Here is a 14,918-nt window from a genome sequence, read left to right as displayed (position 1 = left end):
TGAAACAGACTCGCGATCGTGCGACAATGTCCACGTCCTGGCACGATAACGTAAGACACCCCAGTCTCGGGCCACCATTCTCGGACCATCATCGCCTTCGTCCACCGCCACTGTACTACCACAATTGTCGTAACCAAAGCTGCGACTCACATCAGTAATCGTCGGTAGAAGCGCCTTCAAGCAATTCGGCCATTGACTGACGTCCGAGCAGAGGAAAGGGAATAAGGCTGAAGGAATAATTACGAACGTAGTAGTGCTTTGATAGAATAGAATACTTACTATTTGAGCAACATTTTACCATTTCGCAGCATTTCCTGTCGTTGTGATTCGACAACAGTAATACGACGCAGCCCTCAATACAGAATGCTTTCCTGTCCGCGTGTAGATGTACTTGTCATTAACAAAGTCATTGATCAGCAAAAGCAAAGATAGTTCACTAGAGTGGAGCCCAGAAACTACAGCTCTGAGTAAACAGTGTGAATCGTACATCTCAGCACAAATCGACTTCTGCCATCATAATCTATGGTCGATGTCTGAGCCTCATGAGCTCAAGGGACAAAAATTTAGGTGGGCGCACGTCTTGAATATTGCGTGCTCACATTTTCCATTTCTCAGGAGCAGACGCAACAATCTTAGCCATTTAATCGAATAGACTATCACTTTCTCACTTCTATCCAAGAAATCCGAATGTAAAAGCACTACCTGACATGTCTGGCAGGTTCGTCATGTATCACACCAAAGGAAGACGCTATTTGTGTTTTCTAGAGGAGAACAGGCTAGGAGTTTGGCCCATGCACTATTTAGATCCTATCATCCTCAAGCCATCGCTCTTTGATTAAGAGAGAATTATGGAGCTGAGGTCGATCTGGAGCATACTTGTAGGCTAGGGATCAAATGCACTCCACCTCACAACGGAAGTGCGTGGGCGAGTTCTCACCTCAAGTACTTGATTACGCCGAATGCCCCGCTCGTCCAAGGCGTGATACTAATGCGATTCGGGAATCTTATCCGCATGAGAGTATGTACACGATAGTGGTCGAATGAACTGGTCAAGCTCAATTCCAATAGTAAGAGACCGATTTATAACTACGTCCAGCTTCAAATCTCCAATATTTTACAAAATAGAAACTGTTGAGACATTTCAGTCTCGAAATTCTTCCATGGCAGTATCACCTCTCGGCATTTGAAAATGATCTAATTGTCGAATTGAATTACTTAATTAACATCACACATTGAATCTTTGTTTTCTGAGGTACAATTGGACTTACAAAGGAGGCAGGTGGCCTCGAACACTACCACCCTCGGCAACACCCGGCAGTGGGACCAGACAAATCCACACAAGCTTGTCTGGCTGGGTACGACAACCTCCTTCCGAAAATGTGCCACCCCAAGAGCCGCAGGGAATAGCCGTCCAGAGCTAAAAGGCCTTTGGCGGCGGTCGATCGTCAATTTCCCACCCTCGCCCGCTCGGCGTTGGGGTTGCGGGGAAGGCAGCCGGTACTCGCTATATCCACTTGCTACATATACCAGCGATTTAGGCTTCGGCGTTGATGCAACGGCCTGAGTCTGTCGGGATTTACAACCCATCGTGGTGGTACTCGGCTGCGGCTAGTGGATTGTGCTCTCCTTCAAAAGCGATCGATCTCTTCTCCCTCTCGCCCATTGGCTTTCGTCTCTTGATCTGCAGTTTTCGTTGCACTAACCGATATCAAGTATTTAAATTTCACCATGGCAACCACGAGCGACGAAATAGATGCTAAAGCTGCGGATGTTGCTGTCGAGGATGCTGGCAAAGCGCAGGCCGTGTCATGGGACAGCGAGACAGAGAAAAAGTTGAGACGGAAATGCGACCGTCATGTGTTGCCATGCATCACTCTGCTTTTCTTTATGGCGTTCCTCGATCGGACCAATATCGGTGAGCGAGGGCTCTCTTACGAGACGTTCCAGGATCACATGCAATTTGCTAAAGGGCACCAGGCAATGCGAGGATTCAGGGAATGGTGCAAGACCTCAATATGACGGGCCATGACTACAACATAGCGCTTTTTGTATTCTTCATTCCGGTATGTATAGGCCTTCCCCTGCTACGATTCTCCATCCATTCTTTATGAGAATCTTCCAGTATGCATCGCTTGGGGCTCTCTAGCAGGTGACTAACACATCACAGTATATTCTCTTCGAGGTCCCTAGTAATATTATTATTAAGCGGGTTGCGCCTTCCACATGGCTTAGCATTATCATGGTAAAGCTCATGCGCAATCTCCGTCGAAGAAAGAGTGCGACGTAAGCTAATCGAAAACCTTCTTCCAGGTCTTATGGGGTATCGCTACTATTGGCCAGGGCCTAGTGAAAACTGTTGGCGGACTGGTTGCTTGTCGATTCCTCTTAGGACTCTTCGAAGCTGGTGTTTTTCCGGGTAAGTCTATAGCTCTTTATGTTGAAATTCGCGGTAAAAGGCTGACCATAGGCAGGTTGTGTTTATCTGATTAGCATGTATTACCCTCGATATGAACTTCAATGGCGACTGTCGCTGTTCTTCTCTGCGAGCATCATGGCAGGCGCCGTCTCCGGTCTCCTTGCTTATGCTATCGCAAACATGCGTAATGTCGGAGGTTACAATGCGTGGAGATGGTATGTTGTGGCCCGCTTCCGTTTCTCATTAAGTACATACAAGCTTACGCTGGACAAATGAACAGGATCTTTATTATCGAGGGATTGGCCACCGTCGTCGTCGGAGCCGCATCAAAGATCTTCACGGTAGACTGGCCCGAGACCGCCAAATTCCTCAACGACGAAGAGCGAAGGGTCCTGATCGCTCGACTTGCGCGGGACAGGGGCGAGGCAAAAATGGATCGGCTGGACAAGAGAGCTGCAAAGCGCATTTTCAGTGACTGGAAAATTTACTGCGGTATATTCATGTATTTCGGGTAAGCAACCTTCGTCGCCCAATCACGCCTGCCTTGGGATGGACGCCTGCTCTATACCTAAACACCCGCGACTACTCTTCTCGGTCCTCCATCGGGCTGCAACTCAAGACAGCTCGAGACCGTGGACAAAAGATATTTCACTCAGCCCTTGCTCGCATCAAACCTGCAATATAGTCTCTTGACAGCTGACATCGGATGTTGATCTCTACAGTGTGGTGAATACCGGGTATAGTGGATCGGTAAAGTTCCCGACTTGGCTTCAAAGTCCTAGCGTACTAACAACAACGCAGTTCTTCATTCCGACCATTATCCAACAATTAGGATATAAAGCCGAGGAGGCTCAAGTTCGCAGCATTCCCATTTTCGCCGTCGCAACCGTGTGCTGTCTCACAACGGCGTACTTGACCGACCGAATGCGACACCGGTACGCATTCACTATGACCGGAGTGATAATCGCCAGCATTGGCTACATTCTGCTCCTCTGCCAGCACCGCATCTCCGTCGGGGTGCAGTACTTCGCTCTATTCCTCGTTGTTAGCGGTGGCTACATCACCCAGCCGGTCACCTTGACGTGGCTGCAGAATAATGTTAGCGGGCACTATAAGCGGTCGGTCGCCGCAGCCATGCAAGTCGGTTTTGGTAACTGCGGTGGTTTAGTGGCTAGCAACGTTTTCTTTCAGGCAGAAGCGCCCGAGTATTGGACTGGCTATGGCACAAGCCTTGGCCTAATGTGGATATGTGGTGCTGCATGTACAGTGTTGTTCATATTTGTGCAGAGAGAGAACAAGAGGAGAGATCGAGGAGAAAGGGACTGGAGGTTGGATGAGCCTGATGTCGACAACCTTGGAGACGATCACCCTGAGTGGAGATTCGCCAACTGACGGGAGCGTCAACTTGTAGGAATAGTGCATTTACGTGGAAATTGACTCCCAGGAAATACTGTGGGAAATGAGTACATACATACAATTCTTGCCAAAATATACAGCTATTCTCTATTAGACTTTCAAGAGTAAATAAGTGAAAAATGTAAGCTGAGTCAAATTTCTACTTTAGAATAGCACTTTTCTTTCATTGAATTAATAGTATTCGCTCCTTCGCTATCTTTGTGTATATTGCATCCATTGTTTTATCATGTCTCAGAGGTTCTCACGCGTGATCTTTCTGCCCCTACTGCATGCTTTTTTACAATGTAATACTCCAGCAATATTTCTCTCACCTGATCAGGTACTGTCCTCGCCATGTCTTAAACACGCTTGTATCTCTTGTTATATAGACTGCATCGTCACCTGTGTCTTACAATGTCGAACCAATCAGCAATTACCTTGCAAGATGTCTTCAGTAGTAAGACCTTCGAGCGATGGCCGCTTCGTTTTCTCATTTCAAAGGAAGCAGTCAAACATGCACAGTGTTGTTTCGAACATCAATATCACATCAAACGGGGCCCAATGCGTATCTTGTCGATATCGTCGATCTCCGATTTAATTGATTGATCTGCAAATTCGGCATTCATTGAAGCATCAACGTAAACTTCGAGTGAAAGCGTATTCCGCTCTGCAGTGATTATGCGGTGACTGGCGAACGAAGTCGTGATATCACCTGGGGTGAAATACCTACTGCATGGCCTATGTAGCTACCCAATACAATTGGATATATGACTTCTCCACATCAAAGGAGATAAGTCGGCATAGTGACAAGATAGTGCACTTGAATCTCCACCACATCTGCATGTCACAGGCAGTCTTATCTGCTACACACCAGCTGCCGGTCTGCGGTTTCTCTCTCCAATGCCTAATTCGTTTTCCCCAGCTTTTAGCGGCATATCACCGGCCGCCGCCTATCTCGGAGGTTGCCATCCGGAAACCATCATGCCCACATGACGTGAGACTTGGATACAACCACTTGCCGCTTATCTAGCCCAGATCGGCTTCAAGATTAGCTTGAGCGCAATTGGCAGTTGCTGCCCACTGAACCTGGCTCATAAACATACATTCACTCCGTTGACGGCCGTTGACTCGATCAAAGGTCATTTTAAACATCTTCGCTAGTGACTCTTTCCTCCTCATTTTCCCAGGCCTCCAGCACGAATCGAAGGGCTGCTCTTTCAAGATGGACTTTTCAAAGCCAACGCTCTACGGGCTGTTCTTTCTCGCCTCCATTATTTCCCTTGTGCTGGGGCGCCTCATCTCCAAGACTCGCGGAGAAAGGCCGAGAACACTTAGCCAGGCAGATCACGAAAAGTCTGGCGCACGAACTCCAGAGAAGAAAATCCCTGGGCAATGGACACCCAGCAGCTTTCAAACTCCCAAAGCCCCTCCCTACCCAGACTGGTCCCTCGAGACCACGAAGCCCCTGCCCTACAGGGCTTTTCGCCATGGGCCGAAATACAACGTCACAATGGGGCTGCGAACAGTTCAGTTCGAGGACTGGATTCAGCTCGATAATCACTACCCGCGCTATCACGCTGATAAAGCCCGGCGGATCGCAGAGCGAGGCGCTAAGTGCTGCGCGACTATGCCTGAGGCTTACCCTGCTGCGGTGGAGCTGCTTGAGGAGTTGACTGAATACCTGCCTGCTCGATATCCTACTCTCTACAAGCGGACAGACGTTGGTCTAGACAACCTCTGGTCCGGCGAAAAGTTCAATATGGTCGAGCGGCCCTTGAAGGAGGATCCCATTCAAATTTGTGCACGGCTAGTCCAAGACGATTTGGCTCTCATGTTCGAGAAGCCAGACGGGCAATATTACCTACTCTCAGGTGCTATCTTGCTGCCCGGATTCTGGCGCCTGGAGGACAAGGTTGGGATGCCTCTATCAGAAATACATACCTCTGGCGATGTTCCGCAGTTCAAGGAGAAGCTGGAGCGCGGGATGATGAGTTTCTTCAGGAGGTTAAAGTGCGAGGACATCTACGCACGCAACAATTATTTCATACAGGTAGACGATGACCTGGCGTGGAGTTGGAGTATCGGGCCCGAGGATAGTCCGGCCATCAGTTGGGACACTGCGCAAAAGAACCGGGCTGTCGAGCATCACATGTTTAGGTCGGAGAGGCAGACATTGAGGAGGCTTCCGAAGACGGGGGCTGTGGTATTTACAATCAGGACTTACTTCCATCCTGTTACCGACATCGCCCAGGAGGACTATGTCCCTGGGAGACTGGCGAGTGCTGTACGTAGCTGGGGCTCAGATGTGAGGCGGTACAAAGGAGCGGAGAAGTATGAGAGTGTGCTTCTTGAATATTTGGATAAGGAGCATCAGAAGCAGCTTGATCGTGGTCTTGACGTCTCAAAAGAGGAGGAGATCAGTCAATACCCGTGGTGACCTTTCTAGCTAAGCAGTCAAATGGAAATGTCCTATCAAGACATCAAAGTAATCTGTGTCTACTCTTGGACATCAGCAATTGACGGTTTGTTTTCCTTGTCAACTGATTAGTAGCAAAAATGGGATGTGCTGCTTCTTCACATAGGTGTGACGGAATCCAGCGACTTCTCATTGGCCTCTCTGGCGAAGTCGCCAGATTGATGAGCGAGGGAAAAAAAAGGGCTCAACTGGTTGTTGTATATATATTCCAGGCAGACCCGGAGGCTAGCATTGCCAATATCTCATTCGAGATGTCAGCTAGAACTATGGAAAGCTTCAGGTTATCAAGTGCACCAAAACAGCCGAGCTCTGGTAGATGGTGATTTGGACCTGCTCATCTTCAACGGCCAACGTTTGAGTATCGTTTCTGACGCCCGTAACCTCCTTGCCGAGGCTCTCATAAGTCCACTGGCTCCCACCGTACGTGATCGTATCAGCGCTGGCCCCAGCACCCAGCGGACTACTTAGCAGGTCTACTGCCACACTGGTGATGCCCTCCGGCAGTCCAATAGTAATTGTCTGGCTTGCTCTCTCTGTCGTTGAGCTTGAGCTGTTCCAATAATTCAGATTCAAGAAGGCCAGCCGCTTCGGGATGCCATCCTCGAAGGCCGCATACCCAGCCCAGTTACCGGTCGTCTCGTTCGTGATGTCCAGCTCTGCAACTTGTGCCTTGCCGCTGTTGCCGACGAAGTCCGTCACGAACGGCTGTGCGTAAAAGCTGGCGAACACCTGCGGCTGAGAATCACCCGAGGCGACAGGAAGCCACAAGTCGAAGCCACTGTGCATGATTTGCTGGAAGTTGAAGCGAGCAATCCCAATGGTCAGACTGTAGAGCTGGAAGTCGACCTGCCAGAGTGCAGAGCCGAGAACTGCCTGATACGAGTAGTCGTGAGTTGGATTCAATGAGTTACCAATCTCTGAGAGAATATAAGGAATGTCAGGCTTGTTCTCTTTCAGCCAGTCGATGGCAGGCTTTAAAAGGTCAAGACGGCCACTTATGGCGCTATGAGACATCAGCCCAGTGGCAAGGTCTGCAGCTGTACCGCAGCAATCCGTCTGGTAGTAATGGTGTGCGACTGTTTTCACGATGTTATCGTTGTTGATGCCGAGGTCGAAGCCGGTTGGTACATCGAGGACGTAAGAGTCCTCGCGACCAAAATGTGCACTAACGTCGAAGGCCTGGAAGAAGGGCTCGGATGGAATGTCTACAGCGTCGATAATGGCGGCTGCATATGTCGTGAAGTTGCCAACATAAGATGCGTTGTCTTGCTTTCCCTGGTAAGTCGGCGGCCCCAAGTTGCCCGCAGGGTAAAGGTCGGGCTCGTTTCCGGGCTCGAAAGAATGAATCATGTCTATGCCGATGTGCTCCACGACGCTGGTTGCCCAGAGCACTGTCTCGTTTATGTCTGTGATGGCGAGAGGGGTCTGAATGATGTACAACGCATCGGGGAAATTCAGGCATAAATCCCAATACGATGGACCAATCGTCGTTCCTCCGACATCTTGGTAGTTATAAACCTCAGCCCTGGGCTCAGCTGGTGTAGTCTGATTCTCAATATAATACGCATAGTCGGCGCTGCAGACATGAGGGTTAACAGCGCCCAAAGAGAAGTGAGTGATCTTAATTACCTTGTGCCGCCAAGTCTGATTAAGGGCTTTCCACCGGTGCGCTTGGTGATTTCGGTAATGAGGTTCTGGGAAAAGATATTCGGGTTGCCGTCCAGATCCAATGCATAGTTCCACAGAGAGGCTTGCTCGAATGCGAATCCAGCAAAGTCGGGGTCGACAATGCTGGACGCGTCAGCTGGCACGCTCGACGGGACTGATACATATGGGGATGCTGCAGTACAGGCTACAAGCCACCCGATGAAGTACTGCATGTATTGAGGCATTTTTGCAGTGATCATATCAACCGCATGGGAGCACAGTGTTTCAATATTCGGCGAAATTGTGAAGCCATGAGCAACCTTTTGAGAAGCCGGCGAGAAGACGGCTTGCGGCAACCACATGATGCGGGTTTAACCACTCCAGGTCAACTGGACAATTCCCCGCAGGTTCTAGGCGCAGTTGACCGGCTTCACCTCTCCGTCAGAAACTCGTTGGCTGGGTCAATATGCATCTTTGAAAGCCTTGGCTCAATATCACTCTCTTGTGAGGCCCAACAAGGTTTAACTCCAGCCACATATGTGCTCGGTCCTTGAGGGGTTCTTTGCAAGTGTCACAAACACCAAGAGCACTGACAAAATCCTGGTAGGAAAATCACGTTTGATGGTTGCTGGAGCTGGGAGAGGGGCGGAGCCCCCACCTCAATGTCGTGGCTGTCATCATGGCTATCAAGATCGGAAATGATCTGAGCCATAATTGCGTTGCGTCTTCGTGGCCAACACAGACCGCATGGTGAGACTCGCAGTTCGGTATAAATGAACAAGACCCACAAATGTCGGGTCGAGCCCTTCCCCGCAAAGCGTGAGTACGTCACGCAGAAGCAGGGGTGGGCCGAGGGTTGCATCCTGAGTGTCAGCCTGGCAGTCTGGTAGTGAGGTTCGCATGTTTCTTGGACGTCGAAGTCTCTGTGAATAAACACAGATACTCCTTCGGTGTGTTACGTACATGTTACCGGATACTGTGTATGCGTGGAGGTCCCTAGGTTGTAACGTTGGTTGATGCCATGTAGGGGGGAAGAATTCAGATGCATAATTAAATAATATTATAAGGGGCAGCGCCGATCTTATTTCACGCAAGTATGTGTAACGTAGATTGAATGCTATCTTCACATGTCTGTTGGCAACGAATGGGGCATTATAGCTTGGAACAAACTGGTGATGTGAGCACAATCAGCCTTATGAGTGAAATCCTCGCTTGTATTAACGACTTGGGTAAAAGATTTGCAAACGAAAGACGGAGGTAAGATCATATATATTTCCTAATACTCCGTCTCGAGTTGAGAACCCTAGCTTCCTTAGCATATATGGTTCGATGAGAGACAGTATTAATGGAATGACACATTGGCTTGCTTGAAAAAGTCTTTGTGCATCACTGACATCGCCGGGCAACTTTATGCAGCTCACTCACTCTCGAGCTCTCCATTCGACGAATCACAGCTTATTTTGAGCAGTGCGTTCCGCACTACTTGACTGTTGAAATTTACTCCCGGAAGCGCGTTCGTTACGTTGATGGGTCAAATTTGGAGCTTCATATCGCCTGTTTTGCTATTACGCTTGGAATGTGATCAAATGGTGAAGCTACTCCATCGCCGCCTGTCCCTCGCATGTCTTGCTATAATTCTGTTGAATCGCACCAAAGGAACCAGATCATGTCATTTCAAACTTTTTAATTGGCTGGTAAAATAAAGCTTTAAAGATTGATACAGATAACTTTGGATGTAAATGGCCTTTCAGGCTACACAATGGCTACTTGGTGTTTCACCCCAAAATCATGAAAGGAGCGTTGACGCTTAGGAGTGCTCACCGTTAGCTTGATAACTGAATATGACGGAATGTTCTATGTATCAAGGCTGATTATAGTATAGACATGATGCCAACATGCTCTCCTAGGCGAAGCGTCTCAACGCAGGACGCCCAAGACCAGCCCAAGCATGGCTTCTTGTTCAAAGTCAATTTACAAGAAGTCACCACGTCACATGCCCATGTTTATTTTCTTGATTATGTGGCGTATCTGCGCGTGAAACCAATGATATCAGCTTGACGTGTCACATGACTGTCGGTCACAACTCCAGAGTATACTACATCAGGCTCTTCCAATCGCAAGTCTCTCAACGAAGATACTCCTGATCGGGATCAAAATCCAGATCTCGCCCAGCTGCCCCAGCCACTCACCCGTCTCCCACGCTCAGCAAAGGCAAGGCAAATGCAGCGACTGGTAATTGCTGCAAGTCACCCCACTCGGCGTCGCACTCCCCGTCTGCAGGTAGACCTGCCAATAGCTTCCGTCCAACTGACAAGCGAGGAAATTGAGTTCTGTTTCCAACAAACCCACAACGGGAGACCCATTAGCCTTATGCCCCGCGCCAGGACCGTGAACTGGAGCCAGGTGTCTACTCACGCCGTCCCCAGCTGCTGCTCTGCGCCGTGATGATCGTGTCCCCCTCCAGGGCCCACGCGCTCGTCGACGCGGCCGTGCCGAACGTCAGGGTCTTGTACGAGGTGCTGTCGCTGCCGACGTTGAGATACAGGCTGGTGTTGGTGGACTGGACTGTGGTCTTCTTTTCAGTGCCGGGGCCCCTTTTGACACAAGCTGGGAACAGTCTATTCTCTAGGTTGCTTGCTTACTGCTGCCATTGATATTGAAGAACTGAGACGAGGACTCGGGTCCCATCACGGCAATGGAAGCTGTATCTTGTCAATCAGCAGACTGGTTCATCCGCCCTAATTATGGCCTTCGTCCGCCCAGTCACATGTGCATCCTTCCGGTGGTTAAGGGCTGGTGAACTTGCCGTTCTTAGGGTACGACTGCAAGTAAAAGTGATAGATAGGGTCCTGCACGGCACGAATCTGCTCTGGCTTAGCCAGGGCGCCGGCACAAGCCAGGACACCCGCGGCAAGGATGGTGGACAGCATAGTGTAAAGTCGATGACACAGGCGGTACGAGGCCGTTACGCTGCAAAGAAATGATCATCCCGGCAGACAAGTGCAGACGAGTCGAGATTTATGACCACTTCCTAATATACAGCACCAACCTATTGGGTCTTTCCATTGGGTGGGAAACGCGTATGCGTAACCCCCTTCTTCATTTTTCGGAGCGTTGCTGTCCCGGATAAATTGAAGGGCGGTCGGTCCTCGACGTCCTTTCGGAGCCAGGGGTCCGAGTCCGGAATGTGTTTGTCCAGATTCCATTCAACTGTGCAATAAGAAAATTTGATTTCGCTCGTATTTGATGGACATCGTGCTTTAGAATACATTCTGATATCTTACAGTCTAGAACCCGGACGTTTCGCCAACCCACTTGCCTTTTATTGGAAAGAAGCCTGGTCCAGTCTAGTAAGAGAAATATCATCCGCTCATATAGGTATCATGAAAGACATCGAGGCCCGCACCAATAAATAGTACATCGCACAAAAGAAAGAGGTGTTCACAGAGAAGAATTTCCCATGACTAGAATGAGCAGCATCCCGTTGAGGACACAACACGACGCGAACGTGACCGAGACGACGGCCTTGTTGGCGATGCCCAACGAGTCCCACCGTGCCATGGTTAGGGCCAGCGCGGTGCACGCACAGCCTAGCGATACGACGCTGCCTATCGTCACGCCGGCATCGACCTCAACCCGCAGCTTGTGCCGCCCTGTGAGCATCAGGACAGTTGAGATGCCTAGCAGCAGGAAGGACATGGCGTACAGGCCGCTCGTCACCAAGAACATAACCCGGTCCTTGTACATAGCCATGCGCTGGTCGCTGACTGATGGGAGCGTCGCCCAGTGGGTTTCGTATCCGGCAGGGAACTCCTCGGAGCTTGCATAGCCAATATCCCCCTCGAGGTCGAGATCGGCGTCGTCGTCCCCGTCGGTCGCGACTGCAGTATGAGAGTCACTCCCACTGCTCTGGAGCTGCCGAGCTGGGTGATTTGCGAAGTAGCCATCCCTGGTCGGGGAGTTATTGTCGTCGGTCGCGCCGTAGCTGATGTCGCTGGCGTGTCTGCTCAGGAGTGATTGGCGCTCCTGCCCGCGGACTCTGACCCACGAGCGGGCTTTAGAAAATGGCGCGGCGATGGCATTGACCAGAGCCTTCAGGTCTGCGCCGTAGTCGGTTTCCTCATCAGGGTTTATATATAGTACGTATTCATCGCCCGCGTCTCCGTTCTCGCTCCCATTTTCATATTCGTTCCAGTACCCGGCTTGCTGGGTCGGATAACTAAACGTACGAGTTTCAGGTGGCCCGGCGTGGATCGTCACTCGCCGCAAGGACTGCCGTGGGTTATCTGGTAAGCCGGAAACTGAGGAGCCGTCGTCAGTGCTAGGAGATTGAGGGTAACTCTGCGCAGGTGACGATGCTTGGATGGTGGATAGCAATTCGGTATAAGCCTGTTGCAGGGGATGGAAGTCCCTCCGAGTAAAACTCTTGGGCTGGTTCAGGACATCATCTCTGAATCGGTTGCCTAAGGTGCTCGCGCCCGTCCATTTCTAGCCGTAATATTAGCGGATGGGCGGTGTGGAGGGCATTGGGGTCTGACTCGTACCCTATATTTCTTAAGGATCTTTCTAAAAGCAATGGACTGTGCGTTGACGAAGCGTTGAAGGTCCTGTATGTCGTTGCCGCACTTGAGAACATCGCGCTCAAGCCTGACGAATCTGCGTTGCCTTTTGCGAGGCATTCGTTCGGGGTCGTCGTTACATCGTGCGATGAGCCGTTGAACCTGGCTGGAGAGGTGTTCTGCAAGACAGAGTCAGTCGGTCTGATTGGCGAGTGAGGCAAGAGATGCCGGGATAGCCAATGATGCGTGGCAGATAGGAAAGAAAGGCGGGAGGGGGCATACGCAGTCGGCGTGTTATCTCGTCGGCCTTTGCGGAGACAAAGAGTCCTGCGCTGTCATGTTGGGCGCATAGTTCGTTGTAGAGCTCGTCTTCGACCTTGGCGAGGTGGGTGTCGGGTTGGCCGGGTATTGTGATTGCCTTGGCCTGGTCCCTGGTAGTGTTGGCCTTGATGAAGTGCTTCAGGGAGTTGTAATCGATGTTATCTGTGGGAGAGAGGCGCACAGCACCCGGAGTCAGTCATAGGCCCGAGCATCTATATCGCGAGGAGAACCGAGACAGGGCAGACAGAGGGCAGGATGGAGATGGGACGAGATGAAGAATTGGCCGGGCGCATTACCACGTACGGAGAGCCCATTCTGGTACTGATTCCTTCTCGAAGTTCTGCCCGTATTTCATTGCCAGTAGAGCAAGGCAAGTCAGGATAAGGTAAGACAATGTTCGGTGTGGCTGAAGGCCGCAAGAGCCGAGGCGGGATCGAAGTTGACCGTAATTGGGCACCCTTAGGCTTTGGGGGCTGGATTCGCAGTTCAATTGATGTTGCCCTGTTGCAATTGCAGGTTTGGCCGGTTGTCGAGTGGCAGAGGACAATGTTGTGCAAGTATTGAAGCCTCTTCGGGATTGTGTGCCAAGGAGGGTGACTGGGTGACCTTGGGTGTGAGTCGCTGGCCGTGAGGCTATGATAAAGGGCGGCCGCGGGCGTCACAAGCTTTTATTTGGACAAAGGCTACGTACCAGACGTTGGCACACGGTAGATAGTCACAGCCTAGTGGCAGGGCCAAGAGGTCTGGCAATTACGTATCTTTGGAAAACGCAGGGTCCGGCCCGCTTGGTATTTGGGTCTCGGGCGTGGCTGCCAGGGTTTACGGGGCGGGGCCTGGAACGGTGGGCACCTGGGCAACCCCCTGACACATGTGCAGGCCCGTAGGCCGTCATCGGGTGGGCCTTGTTTTTCTGGGCTGTGGCTGGCTGGTCTCGGACATGCTCTGTCCTGTTCTGTGCTGTTCTGCGCTGCTTTGTGCTGTGCTGTGCTGTGTTGCGCGATACGAATACACAAATCCGTGCTAGAGGTAGACGACATCGACTAGAGGACTCTGCAGTACATGTACATGCACATGCATTTGCACTTGCATATGCATCAGCTGCTGTGTGCTACTGTAGATAGATATGCGGCCGAACGTTGCAAGCAAAAGAGGCCGGCTCTCCATGGGCCCCCTCCCTCCCTCTCGCTCAACCAATTGACCAGTAGGAGTTCTACCTGGCCACACACACTACCGGACGGTACATACTCTGGTACACCCCATCGATAGCCTGGGCCTCCGTCTTCTCTTTGTCTCCATTCAGGTGCCGACGAAACAGGCCAGTGCCCTGTGGACTTCAGGCCCATGCGGGGCCCTTCCTCTGTGTTTCTTCTTGATCCTTGCAAGGTTAGGAGGGGGCTGCCTCCTGTGCGGCCCCGCGGCGGCGCAGCAGTGCAGCCGTTCTTCAATATTATTGCCGCTCTACAGCCTCTTTCCGACAGCCCGACGCCGATGTTTCCCCACGCACCCACTGGTCTTGTGTATTTTGTGAGACTTGATCACAAAGTTTCAAGACCGTTGCCTGCCCATGCTGTCGTGAGAACCTTAGATCATCATACCTGCAACCGGTCACGGCATTGGCATGGCATCATATGATATGCTCGTCACATCGACCAATGCCATTGATCGTCATGACCACGCTAAGTTGATGGTCCGAAATGCTCAAACAAACTGTTCTCGGTGCTATCACCCAGTCTCTCAATGGCCTGGATGGGTGAATGGCTGAATGGCTGAATGGCGGCTGTTATCCCGTCGCTTTCCATGCATCCTCACCATCACCATGGTCGAGACTGTCCATTCCTGGGACCGGTGGATCCCAATTTCTAACCATGCCTCTCATGGTCAAAGCTATGAACCAAAAAATGCTCAAAGCGGCAAAGCACGCAGGCAGGATCAAGAAAAATGCAAAAAGAGGTACGGGGAAAGCACCCTCGCCTGCATCGACAAACCCATGCGGTTAATGTTGCGCCGTTAAGCAGATCCGGCAACCCTACTGCGCTTCAAGGTTCCCCTCTTCAGACTACAGCGGTGTAGGCTTTGCGACAGAGTTGGCTAGGCCTTCAGATCG

The 14,918-nt window shown here is 50.9% G+C and overlaps 5 protein-coding genes across 5 annotated transcripts; 2 read left to right on the top strand and 3 right to left on the bottom strand.

Moving 5' to 3' along the window:
- Positions 1-1,728: 1,728 nt before the first annotated feature.
- Positions 1,729-3,808, top strand: J7T55_001193 (tartrate transporter; the record flags this gene model as incomplete). The annotated part of the gene is made up of 6 exons (XM_053140484.1): positions 1,729-1,915; positions 1,978-2,063; positions 2,168-2,283; positions 2,491-2,631; positions 2,697-2,927; positions 3,139-3,808. 6 exons carry the CDS (start codon positions 1,729-1,731, stop codon positions 3,806-3,808), a joined length of 1,431 nt encoding a protein of 476 aa, XP_052996838.1.
- A 1,225-nt stretch (positions 3,809-5,033) lies between these two features.
- J7T55_001192 (uncharacterized protein) lies at positions 5,034-6,248 on the top strand (the record flags this gene model as incomplete). The annotated part of the gene is made up of 1 exon (XM_053140483.1): positions 5,034-6,248. One exon carries the CDS (start codon positions 5,034-5,036, stop codon positions 6,246-6,248), a length of 1,215 nt encoding a protein of 404 aa, XP_052996837.1.
- A 315-nt stretch (positions 6,249-6,563) lies between these two features.
- On the bottom strand, positions 6,564-8,296 carry J7T55_001191 (glycoside hydrolase family 79 protein; the record flags this gene model as incomplete). The annotated part of the gene is made up of 2 exons (XM_053140482.1): positions 6,564-7,863; positions 7,917-8,296. 2 exons carry the CDS (start codon positions 8,294-8,296, stop codon positions 6,564-6,566), a joined length of 1,680 nt encoding a protein of 559 aa, XP_052996836.1.
- A 1,653-nt stretch (positions 8,297-9,949) lies between these two features.
- Positions 9,950-10,864, bottom strand: J7T55_001190 (uncharacterized protein; the record flags this gene model as incomplete). Its single annotated transcript, XM_053140481.1, has 5 exons — positions 9,950-9,962; positions 10,124-10,241; positions 10,350-10,499; positions 10,577-10,636; positions 10,840-10,864. The coding sequence occupies 5 exons, from the start codon at positions 10,862-10,864 to the stop codon at positions 9,950-9,952; spliced, it is 366 nt and encodes a 121-aa protein (XP_052996835.1).
- Positions 10,865-11,375: 511 nt separating this feature from the next.
- J7T55_001189 (spx domain-containing protein) lies at positions 11,376-13,169 on the bottom strand (the record flags this gene model as incomplete). Its single annotated transcript, XM_053140480.1, has 4 exons — positions 11,376-12,422; positions 12,479-12,672; positions 12,776-12,976; positions 13,118-13,169. The coding sequence occupies 4 exons, from the start codon at positions 13,167-13,169 to the stop codon at positions 11,376-11,378; spliced, it is 1,494 nt and encodes a 497-aa protein (XP_052996834.1).
- Between the last annotated feature and the right edge of the window lie 1,749 nt (positions 13,170-14,918).

This window comes from Diaporthe amygdali, assembly GCF_026229845.1.
Source record: "Diaporthe amygdali strain CAA958 chromosome Unknown NODE_6_length_1560011_cov_65_102424, whole genome shotgun sequence".
Classification (NCBI taxonomy): Eukaryota; Fungi; Ascomycota; class Sordariomycetes; order Diaporthales; family Diaporthaceae; genus Diaporthe; species Diaporthe amygdali.
The sequence above is the reverse complement of the archived record's forward strand: the minus strand, read 5'-3'. Positions and strand labels throughout refer to the sequence as shown.